The sequence below is a fragment of the Colias philodice genome, chromosome 24 (assembly GCF_061535455.1).
Source record: "Colias philodice isolate Cphi_HAF_F1 chromosome 24, ilColPhil1 Martin Lab GWU primary, whole genome shotgun sequence".
NCBI lineage: Eukaryota > Metazoa > Arthropoda > Insecta > Lepidoptera > Pieridae > Colias > Colias philodice.
Window position 1 is genome coordinate 5,905,028 of NC_143109.1, and position 13,213 is coordinate 5,918,240.

General features: G+C 31.2%; 1 protein-coding gene across 2 annotated transcripts in view; it reads left to right on the top strand.

The window, feature by feature from the left end:
• ClC-a (chloride channel protein 2) overlaps nucleotides 1–13,213 on the top strand; it is a 64,110-nt gene that overhangs the window by 9,090 nt on the left and 41,807 nt on the right. The window contains exon 1 of one of the 2 annotated variants that reach the window (XM_089710345.1): nucleotides 12,709–12,876. The exons of the other annotated variant lie outside the window; for it this stretch is intronic. Coding sequence (XP_089566471.1) covers nucleotides 12,793–12,876 — 84 coding nt within the window. The 5' untranslated portion in view covers nucleotides 12,709–12,792. Of the gene's footprint in view, nucleotides 1–12,708; nucleotides 12,877–13,213 lie in introns of those variants that run through there. 2 annotated transcript variants of the gene reach the window in all.

Consider the following 13,213-nt stretch of genomic DNA (forward strand, 5'->3'; position numbering starts at 1 on the left):
CAAGTCCGGTGCGGCGCCGGAGCGCATCGTGTGACATGCCACAGATATTTCTATGTAAGACGACGCAGCGACACCGCTCCGGCGCCGCACCGCCGCCGCAACGCATCGTGTGCCCCCGCCCTAATGGTGTGTGTGCGTTAGCGTGCAATTTTTGAAGATCGAATGTTGTATTGGTAGCCTATCTATCTATATACCTTTTTATCATTGCTTTTTTCCCAACTATATGTGGGATTTATTAATAAATTAGCTTTCTTGCCGCGTCTTCACTCGCTTGGTCAAAGAAAATTAATAGAAAACATCGAAAGAATTCTCTTTTGAGAGATTCTTTCGATGTTTTCTATAAATTTAAAAAAAACCGGCCAAGTGCGAGTCGGACTCGCGCACCGAGGGTTCCGTACATTGCTGTTTCTTTTGATTGCGTTGACATAGAAGTTTGATTTTGTTACAGCTTAAAGGTATTATAAACCTGAGTATTTGGTATGAATTTCAAATTATACCTCTACGCGTTTATGAGGAAATGTGTAGTAAGTTTAAAATTATTAAAAAAAATATACTATGTGATGTAACTAAAAATTTATGGTTTTTGTAATTTTTCCTTTATCTATGCTATAAGACGTTGATTCGTACCAAATTTCAAGATTCTGAGTTCACGGGAAGCACCCTGTAGGTTTTGATTCCCTTGCAAGTGTCGAAAATTTGCGGCATAAACGGCTGTATCTTTTGATTGCGTTGGCTTAGAAGTTTGATTTTTTCACAGCTTCAAGGGACAGTAGACCTGAGTAATTGATATAAATTTCAGCTTCATACCTCCACGCGTTCCTGAGAAAAAGGGTCTTGACAGACGGACGGACGGACGGACGGACAGACGGACAACAAAGTGATCCTATAAGGGTTCCGTTTTTTCCTTTTGAGGTACGGAACCCTAAAAATGATGCGAGATATTTTATTAGCCAGTTATACGTTACCTATCACAATATTTGCGAATGTTTATTTTATGACACTAATCGTAAGCCGGGTTTAATCTCGCTAGAGATTAATTTATAATCTGCATAGTTTATGGTACGCCAAATAGTATTTTATCGTGGTTGTAAAACTTCATGACTTTGGCATTTTGAGTTGTTCTTCTTTCGCCTCATTTAATGTTACACAATTTATTTTGAACCAGAAATTAAATATCTTTTACAAGTTAGGATGTTGGTTTGATTATCATTAATATGCCATTGTTTACTTTTGCAGCTGAGAATCTTGAGGTCATTGATCAGTGTTGGGGCATTGTATTACAGTTACCTAAGCGAAACATAATTAAACAATTAAAAAGTTTTATCTTTAATGAATTAGAAGTAGAGATTTGTTGAAATATGCACATTCTGTCTTACAAATATTTTTCGCTATTAGCAATCGTTCAGTAAAGTTTGACAAATTCAGCGAAAGCAGACTCAATTGCTTAGTCATCCATAACCAAGGAGGTCGCAGCAATATTGTCAAAACTGGCTAGTTAGATTTGCAAGCGATGAAGTTTGTACCTATTGAAAAAAAAATTGAAATCTTCTGTGACGTCACTGAGACGTTCTGAATTCAAATAACGCGCGAAAATGTAATTAAGGAATTTAACTATGCTATTTTTCTACTCGAATACATAGTAGGTACATGCATGAAGTTATTGTAGGTGTTAGGTTATTAAAGATGTCGTATATTTTTAGACCGTGGTCACTATTAATAAAGTTCTAAAAATAGGTTGTTATAAATAAATGCTTGAATGATACTGCGAATTGCCTTAATTGGTAACTTCATTACTGAAATTGTACGTAGTTGTAAAAACCGTACCTACGCGCTGGGTCGATGTTTCATTGAGGTCACTTAATACAGACAGACAAAATTTATAATTTATTGTGTTTATATATAGTTGAAATTGAAAGCTGTGTAAGTCTTTACAATTTCATTAGTATAATGGCAACTATTCACTGATCTTTGACTGATGACTTTTTCCCCTTAGTATAGTTTTTGTCAGTCTCCACCAAGATCAAATTTAGGACCTCTTTTACCTTGGCTCTTGCGAAATTTAGGTACCTACCTTTGAACAAAGGTGTTGAATTTTCAACAACGCTTATTCAACTAAAATACATTAATCATATTAAATACTGTAGGATCAGTAATTTAGTAAATTAATTCTGTCCTAAACTAAACTAAAATTAACAAAACAATTTAAAATAAAATGTTTCTTACAGGAATATTCTAGCTACTACGAATTAAAAACTAAAAATTGGTTGTAAAGTCGGTTTACTGACGATAGTTGAACGTGACAACGTCCGATTGTGCTGCTTTGTCGCTCGTTCCGCGCTCTCGCTTGCACTTCAAGTCTTACATGGAACGCCTCAGAGCGAGGTAACGCCGCATGAGTCATGTTTTTCGTGCGTGCAGTCGGCTCTATCGAATTATAAGACGTTGTCACGTCAAAAACAAATCTAATTAGTGTTTGATCTTCTACATTACAACCAAGCTATTTCTCTAATACAAGGAAAACAAGATGCTATATAGATAATCCATTTGTGTCCGTACTACAATCTTGTTAGGAAGCGTACCTGACATTGACTTTCGATACAGATTCATATCTAATCCATTTTGCTATCGGATAATGTACCGTGATAACGAGTCATGTGTTTGGTGTAACTGATAAGCTATGCGTCTTTGTTATATTACGTCATAGAAATTTGGTACGAGTTAGTAGGTGGTGACTGGTGGGAGGTACGGAGGGATGATTTTGGCATGCGTATATTTGGAAAAGATGGATGTATTTTGATCACCAGGGTGTGAGAGTGAAACTGCAATATTCATATAAATATTTTTTTTACATTACTTCTGGAGGGTTGATAAAAGTGTTTGTTTATATATTTTATCTGGTACGTTCTATAGCGTAAACGGTTTAATGCATTTTATAGGTTTTTGCGGTAATTTTTAGAGTAAAGACATGTGGTAAAAATTAGTGACCAACTAAATATGTACCTACCTGGAATGATTCTAATATTCAAATGGAGTTTCTTGGAGTTTCTTGCCGGTTCTTCTCCGTAGATGCTGCTTTCCGAATCGGTGGTAAATGTTAAAAATATGTACCTAATGACGTTTCAAAAGTGCTTCTAGAAGAAGTCTAATTGAATAAATAAATGTTTGAGCTTGAGTTTGAAATAGGCACTAAAACATACAATATTTATAAGAATACCTAGTGGGATTGTTGTAAAATGTTATTATGTACTAGCGGTCCGCCCCGGCTTCGCCCGTGGTACATATTTACGTTTTCTCTACATAAGAACCATCCTCGTACTTCAAGGAATATAATAAAAAAAGAATTATCGAAATCGGTTCAGCCGTTCTCGAGTTATGCGCTTACCAACACATTTTGCGATTCATTTTTATATATAAGAAGATTATTCTTATCTACCAAATCTATGTATCATATACCTACCTATCACCTATCTATACGCAGTAGGTATGTTATGCGTAATTTTTTCTCTTTCCATGTATTTGATAATGTTAACTCACATGTAGGTACTATTATAATACATAATACATTATATTATATATCGTTATTTTTGCATTGAAATACAGATTCGTCTTGTATATTTAGAAATTTGATACAAAAATGGAATTTTTATCACAATGCGCTTCAAGTTAATTAAAAATTAAAATGCATGGAAAATATGTTGATTATGTGAATATTGAAAGATCAATAATTATAATATTATATTTTGACCTATTTATCTTGTCTATTGGTCTATCACTAGTTACATAGTATAAAACAAAGTCGCTTTCTCTGTCCCTATGTCCCTATGTAATGTATGCTTAAAACTTTGTCTTTAAAACTACGCAACGGATTTTGATGCGGTTTTTTTTAATAAATAGAGCGATTCAAGAGGAAGGTTTTAGTATATAATTTATTATTTTTTAGACAGCGGGCGAAGCCGCGAGTGGAAAGCTATAGTTATGTTATAAATCGTAGTTATTGAATGCATGATGTGAGGCAATTGTGAGATTCATCTAAAATCTAAATAATTTATTTGCAAGAAATATAAAACATTGCACCTACTTCTTATTCTTTAAATAAGCTGATTTTAAGAAAAAAAATATCATATTTAATAAATTTATATATATGTACATATATGTTACCGGAAATGTATGTAATCCGTCATTGTATAAAATTCCTAGGAAATGTGTGAAATAAATTATTTTATACACATTTCCGAGGAAATCTATACATTTCCTAAATAGCAATCGGAAATGTAAAACATCTAAGATATTGGAATTTGGAAGGTACGCGGGACGAGGGGTGTGTAATGAGTAATGACTAATGTCAAATGTGTATGTCCCAGTCGGATTGTATAATCCGCCGGAGGTATTACAAACGGCCGGCATTTTGTAATATGCTGAACATTCGTAATCAGAAATTTTTGGTTTGGATAAGGGGGTGGGTTAGGTTAGGTTCGTGTTTTTTAAAACTATACAGAAATAGGACCCCACGAAGTGGGGCTCCGTCGGCTCGCGGTCGTCTTTTTGTAAAATTTTGGAAAAAGACAGCGGGACGAGGGGACATAAGTTGTGAATATAAGTTGATTTAAGAAATGTTAATTAGTAAGATAATATGAACATATTAGTTATTATTATTTTACGGTAAGACTGTTACCCGATTATCTCAATAAGTGCTATAATAAAAAAATAACAACGTGTTTTATTACAGAAATCATTTACTTTATACATTTCCTAAATGGTATCGGAATTGTACACATTTCCTAGGATTTGTATACAATTCCTTGATTTCATACATTTCCGGTAACAAATATAATATTAGTGTACCTACTTAACTATTACGGAACAGCCAAAAAATACTTGCGAATAATTAATTTATAAGTAACTAATCAATAAAAAAAAAAATTTTAATGTACCATTTATGTATGGATTTCGATTCTCTTAAACGTTTATATACCTGTCTATATACATATGCATTATTTATACCTTTCCCAATAACTTAGCAACTACTAAGCTACTTACATAATCGAATATGTAGTATAAAATAATATTATAAATATAATTAATCAAAATATAAACACCATAAAATTCAGCTATCTTTCGCTATCTCAAGTATTTGGTAGCTATCACGGTTATCTTAATACTATTTGTTATTACAATACGTTGTACACATTTTAGTGTTCAATTTTTTTTATTATAATAAAAAGTATGGAAGAAAATTAGCTGCTACTTACATAACATCGTATTTTAAACTAGCTGCTGCGCGCGGTTTCACCCCCGTGGCTCCACTCCTGTTGTTTGTTTGAAAAACTTTGTTTTGTTGGTCGTAGCGTGATGATACATAGCCTATAATCTTCCTCGATAAATAGGCTATCTAACACCGAAAGAATTTTTCAAACAAACAAACAAACTCTTCAGCTTTATAATATTAGTATAGATGTAGCTTTCATAACTGATAATTGATGTAGGAATAAAATAATACAAGATGGTGACAAGATGCAACTAAAATTTTTCCATCTACGCAGATAGGTACATACTATAATAAATAATTGTATATTGTCGTTAGGTAACCTATTATTGTACTCTTAAATAACATAATATCAATTCGTATGTATGTCATAATAAATACTTAAATATTATGCCTCTTTCAGATCATTTAAGAAACCACAAATTTTATTATTTTTATTATAAGTACATTCAACAACTTCCGTATAACATTTTAGGCTTCAGCTTAATTTTTCGTATGTATTGCACGACAGTCAACGCACACATTGAAAGCTGTGACGTCACAGTGCGCGTGCGTTGCCCGCGAGTTACGGAGAGCAAAGATTTCAGATTGCGTGAATGTTATCAGCTGTGTTGTAGCACAAGTGATAATATTGGACGTTTTATAAAAAGATCTGAATTGGTGTTAAATGAATGATGCACAATAGTTTACATTAAATACATACTCATATGGCAGTAAGATAATAAATAATAATGTTATTTATTATACACTAAAAAATCTCGTTAATCGATTTCGATCACTGGTAAAATATAGTTATAGCTATCGGATGCATATTTAATGTAAAGGTAAATACTAGTCGAACATTAATTTATCTTTATTTATTTAATATGTAACAGTAAAGCAATGTTACAAAAAATTATTACCTATTCTGTAAACCTGATACAAATTAATAAGTAACAAATAGTTTGCACAAAAAGCGGCCTTATTACGGCCACTGCAATTCCTGCCAATAAGATAATCTGTGCTATATGGTTATATATCAAGGATTTGATATTTAGAAATTTATGCAGAAAGCTGTAACTTATAATTTTTTGCCGTAAGTATAAAATAATAAAATATAATTATGTTTTTACATTGGTATCTCAAAGAGAAGGTACACATTCAGCACATACTAAAATATAGCACAGGGTCTGTGGTTAAGTAAAAAAAAAAAGAATACTACCCATGCCATGTTTCCTTACAATATACCTATTACTTATTAAATTAATTAACAATTAACAATTTTTAAACCACAAAAAAACAGTTATAAATTTAAATCCATTATAATATAATTGAGAATCGGATTACACACATCACACATTGAAAGACATTGATTATTAATTATTATATACAGACAACTTGCGAGTTTATTATTTTTGCTTTTGGTATCTATTTACTATTTTCACTCTTTTTTCAATCAACAATATGCAAACCGGATGTTTGTCGAAGATAACACGAAAAAAATAGGTGTTGTGTATAAAAAAACTTGTTTTAAGATTACTTTTATAAAATGTCTGTTTTTATACATTAGCTACAACATAGGTGATATAATTAGCACTATCTATATAATCACTGTCTGTATTACTTGAGTCTGGGATTGTTTTATATAACATATAATTCGGATTCAAACCTGGGTCTTTTGATAGTGGATGTTGCCTTTGGGCTTTTGGCGTTGCTATTGTAAAGTGAAAGAAGTACGAATCTCGTTTTAAAATCGATGTTTTCTATTATTTATATGTACAGTTTACCTATTTGTAAATTACATTGAATGCTAGGTATAAAAAGTTGATGTTATAAATACTAGCTTCTTTCCCTTGATACGTTTAAGACTAACTTAATATCCGGATAGAAAGTAGCCAGCAATGTTGCTCTAGACTTTTTAACCTAAGAAAAAGTAGAATCTGTAGGTAGGTACTATGGATATTTCGAGTCATAAGTAGACCTATAGGTAAGATTTATCTATTTATCTATATAGCCAATCGGTTGAAGATTCTACTAGATATCACATTTTTTTGAAAAATAGATATTTTTTCCAAAATATTAAATTTATAATAATATATATATAGAGTAGACTTCATTTTCACCGATCGATTTTCTTTACGAGCAAGTCAGCTTTCTATACCTAGTGAAGGTATTTTAACTTCTAACTTAAAGTCGAATAAAATAACCTCTTGCTAAATAACCTACCTACCAAAGAGACGACAATTTTTATAATACTATAATAATAGATACGAAATTCAATACTAATTCATTGTAACTAGTTATTCTTCAAGTTTTATATGAGAACGTAAGATATTAAAGTACCCCTACTGATATAAAAGGAAATAGCCGTTTATGATACGTATCACAGTCTTCCTTAGATTATTTGCCTGTGGGGAACTTGGTATGAGAAATTCATATTATTATATCTTTGATTTATATGTACTCCATTAAAATGTTACATCTTTTAGGCCTAACCTTGCAGTTTTTAGAGGACGCAATTTTATGTTTTTGATGTGTAGGGGGGGTTAGTGAGTAGCTAAAACCAAGTTTGTGGGGTTGCCACCCTTGTCCCACGGCCGCCATCTTGAAAATAGCGGTTGAAATGGTTTTTACGATATATCTCTTAAACTATTTATCTGATAAAAAAAATTGTTAGCATCATTTGTTGCAAATTAAATTTTCTACAACTTTTGTCCAGTAACTTTTTGTCGTAGAACTATAAATAAAAAAGTTATAAGCGAAAACGTTCAGAAATTAGAGCTTTTTATATTTTTCAATAAAACTTTTTTTATCATTTTACGAAGAAATGATATAAGACCATTTTTGTAGATTGTTTTTCGAGGAACAACTTTTATATACAACATTTTTTCATTACGTCAATAGCTAAGGTTTTACAGCGCTCTGAAGTGAGTACTTTTTTTCAGTACTCCTAACTATACATATAATGGCTATTGGCTCTTTTCCCAGACTCCAGAACAATGGAAGCACACTGCAGAACATTTCAGCCCTGCTTTTCGACGTAAAAAAAACGCGCTTCCAGACTTCAAGTCAGTTCAGTCAATAATTAATTATTAATAATATTGCAAAATTAATTATTAATTATTAAAAATATTAAAAACAATTACTGATGACAAATTATTATTAGTACACACATAATATATGTATACTGTATAGTTAAGAGTACTGAAAATTAGTACTCACTTCGGAGCGCTGTAAAATCTTAGCTATTTACTTAATGAAAAAATGTTGTATACAAAAGTTGTTCCTCAAAAAAACAATCTACAATAATGGTCTGATATCATTTCTTCGTAAAATGATAAAAAAAAAGTTTTATTGAAAAATATAAATATCTCTAATTTCTGAACATTTTCGCTTATAACTTTTTTATTAATAGTTCTACGACAAAAAGTTACTGGACCAAAGTTGTAGAGAATTTAATTATCAGATAAATAGTTTAAGAGATATATCGTAAAAACCATATCAACCGCTATTTTCAAGATGGCGGCCGTGGGACAAGGGTGGCGACCCCACAAACTTGGTGATAGCTTCACACTGAACCCCCCTACACATCAAAAAAATAAAATTGCGTCCTCTAAAAAATGCGACCCCAAATGTAACTTTTCAATGGAATAATGAAAATTGTTCGGAAATACTTTTTGTTTTGCTTTACGTATTTATATCATCACTACATAATATAAAACAAAGTCGCTTTCTCTGTCCCTATGTCCCTATGTATGCTTAAATCTTTAAAACTACGCAACGGATTTTGATGCGGTTTTTTTTAAAAGATAGAGTGATTCAAGAGGAAGGTTTTAGTATATAATTTATTATGTTTTAGACAAAACGGGCGAAGCCGCGGGCGGAAAGCTGGTTATTTATATTTCTCAAACTGTAACTCGGAACTGTAAATTTAATTAAACATGCTTGCGGCCAAATTTTGACTGGAAATCTAGTCGATATATATTCTCCTAATTATAAATATACATAAAATTTTGGTTTCATCAAAAAAACTATGAACGAAGCAAGCCTGCAGTGGGATCTTAGACTATTATTTCAAAAGTTTAACTTTCCTTGTTTAGATTTATCAAAACAATAATATAATTGGACATGACAAATTATCGTCGATTCAAGGATACGAAAGCGCGTGCTGTGTCTCAATATCATGCAATCGCATCAATATTTGTCGATCATATTAACACATTGTCAAACAAGGTTTGTAAGTATGTTTTACATACCGGAAAGTGAATAAAAATATACAAGCTAGTAAAACAAGACTAGAAAAGGATAGGTAAGTAGTAATTTTTTCCAAAATCTCAACTATTATAGAAAATATTTTATTATATAAAATGAACTAGATATTATAAAATAATTCAATAATATTAAATTGCAATATTCAAGATTTGCATTTAAATTTTTTGTTTAATTGTATGCCTATAATTCTCTTTGATTTCGTTCAATCTTTATGTGCTAAGATGCAGATAACAGTCTATATAGCATTTTTATCCTGTCTTCGCTTATCTAAACTTCTTGAATTGTTATTAATTTTCACTTCAGAGTACACTATTTTTTACTCCATCATCAGCCCATATACGTTCCCACTTCCCTATACCTTAAAAATAATCTATTTGACATATTTTGCCTTCGATAAATGTTTTTTTTTTATATTATTTTGACGCATAAGTATCCTTTAAAACAATTGTTTTCTCCTACACTTAACATTAGAATTTAGAACTATAAATCAAAGCAATGCATCAGTTAATGCGCAAGCGCAGCTCAAAGACGCGAATATAATGGTCAGTTGTCTCGACGTTATGGGGGAGATGAAGACGTTGTCCATTGTTGGACGACACGATTTTGTGTTTATATTTATGTATTTATTTTATACATTTAATATTATGTGACTACTGAATTGTTACGGAGATTTAAAGAAGCAGTAAAAGCAGCATTAAAAGTGTAGCATGGTCACGTAATGGAATATTGAAATGACGTTTAGAAATACTTCACAAAAAAATCACATAGTACCATTGATGTGCATTTAAATCAAAATTATTGTTAAATTTACATTCCTTCGATGCTTTATTAAACTTGTTGCCCCAAAATTTCGCTCTGTCAATAGACTAGTTGTTTTCTTTCTATTCTATCTTTTCTGTTATACCTATCTATGTTCTTTGTTCATTTCGTTTTTATCCACTGATTGTATACTTTAAAAACATATTGTACTTAGTACTCTGTTAAAAAACTCATTGTATTTATTATATATATGAGGTTTTCTGAGTAGGTATTACATATTGTTATAAATATAAATAGCTCTCCATATAATATTTATAGTAGCAATAAAATTAAAACAATATTTACAAGCGAGAACAATGGAAACGCGTCCTCGCTCACGGTCGCACAGCTTCCGCACGAAGAAATCTTCGATATATATTACAAGACGGTTATTTCAAGCAAATAATAGATAATTATTATATTTATTTATAACATATGTTTGAGAGCTAGTATAATTATTAATTAGAGTTTAATTAGATATGTAAGTTCGCCATGCGTAGGTAACGGCTGAGCGAATGATGATGGTTTTTAGTGATGAGATAAATTATTTATTTATTTATAAACAACTAATATTTCCCGAATTATTAGGTTTTGTAGTTTGTAGTAAATTTTGTAAATAATATGGAGCGCTTGCATGGTCTTTTTAATTGCCAATTATTTAAATTGAAAATAAATATAATATTTACTACAGAATTAGTCATGAAAATCATATGACCTAGTGGCTAGCGGCTCAAAGAAACGTATTTGCTTACATATAGATAATATATTTTATGTTTGTGTAATGTGTACTTACTTACCTATTTATGTATTTATGTGGTTGTGTTATAATATCGAGCAGTCGTGTTACTTGAAAGAAAACCAGTAGCGTAATACAATACCTACCTATATGATGTACTAGCTTCCGCCCACGACTTTGTACGTGCATCCCCGTTTTTCCCAGTTCCCGCAAGAATTTCGGGATATCCTTTCTTAGCGGATGCCTACGTCCTAACATCTACCTGCATGCCAAATTTCAGCCCGATACGTCCAGTGGTTTGGGCTGTGCGTTGATAGATCTCTATATCAGTCACCTTTGAGTTTTATATAAGTATATAGATTAGGTATATTATTTTACTGAGAAATAGATATGTTGCTTAATATACAATCTACGGTGTTTGGGAATGGGAGATGAGAAGCTTAAGGTACTTATTATATAGGTATAATAAATAAAAAGTTGTACAACCTCATTCATTGAGTCATAAAGTAACAAAAAATCGAGTCACGTGAAAAAAATCATCGAAACCAAGCGTAATATGGTTAGTGATGTGAATTATCGATAAATGTTTATTATCGACACTCGAGGACGCTCTAAACTGTAACGTAAACTAATATAATGTGGCAATAATGGTAGGTAACGAGGATGTAAGCCTAGTACACACTGGTTAGTCGATGATTTTTTTTATAAAAAAGATATTGTATTCGAGAAATGTTCCAATAACACAACTTATACTGACAGATAATCTTCCTATCTATGGTAATCTCAACTGCAGATTATCCTTTGCTTTTAAATTTTATTGAAAAGTGTTCATAACTGCCTATATGTAAATGAGATTAAAATATAAAAATATATCGTTTTTAATCATGTTAAAGTAAGAGGATGATAAAACACGTTCAATTCTTGATTAAATTGAAGTTAAAGTGAATACTCACCAGTTAACCTAATTTAATCCAGCCAGCATTCATTTATTTATAACAAACGACCCGACACATTCGCCAATAAAATATTTGCACAATTTTCATAATCAAATAAAGCTACTGCATTTATAAAGTATACAGACACAGATAATACTTAGGTTACACGAACGTAACGCGTCATAATTACGCACTAAGTGGTTATTAGATCTGTTTTACTTGTACGAGGTAAACGAGGCATATCCTCTCGTGTGTCCGCATCTTAAGTTTCAGAATTTCAGAGCGCGGGAGTAAAGTAGGACTAATATCAGTCCACCTGAACGCACGGCACTGGCCGAAAGGATTAAAAAAATATAAAAAAAGAAAAAAGTGTCGGTGACGTGTTTGTGATTCGAATTTCGAATTTGTGATTTTTTTTTTCAACACAAAAGGCGGCAAATTTAATCGTTGTATCTGAATCGATTTTGAAAATTTATTTTAGCTTTGCAGTCTTCGATTTATCTCTGTTTGATCTAGAAATAATATCAAGGATGTGCTTTTAATATTTTGCTTGTTTTATTAATACATAATTAAATAATACAATTCCTACAAAATACATTATATATATTTAAAAAAAAACATGTTTTACATTAAGTATAAGCCGGAAGCTCTGATGTTGTTTTTCCTATTGTAATTTAGTCACGACATTCATAACTTTATTCAATCATGCTTTTTTAGTCGAATGCCTTAATTTAAGAATTTAAATTTACTAAAAGGTTCAGATAAATTCGGTAATAATATAAAAATAGTGCGATAAAAGTGAAATAAAAATGGTGAAATGGAGAAAGCAGCAGTCCTTAGTGTCAGGGGACACTTCCGAAGAAGAAATTGGCCACAATTATTTGAGTACTTTGGTAAGTAAAGAAAACAGGTCTTAATATGTTCAAAAATATAGAAAGAGTAGATAATAAAAACTATAAAAAAGTCCGAGAAAACCACACCTATAAATGAAAACAGGCTTTATGCCCAAAAATATAGAAATTAAGTATAGTAAATATACGACCATAAGAAATAACTGCTCATTATTACATGTAAGTATATCTATTATTGATATTTTATGTAGGTTCATAATAATTTATTAGATATGAGTTTCGCATAACATTATATAAGGATATGTACATATATTTATCTATGGGTATATTTAAATGCTTAAGACATTATATTTTATTACATGCAATTTGGCAAAGTTAC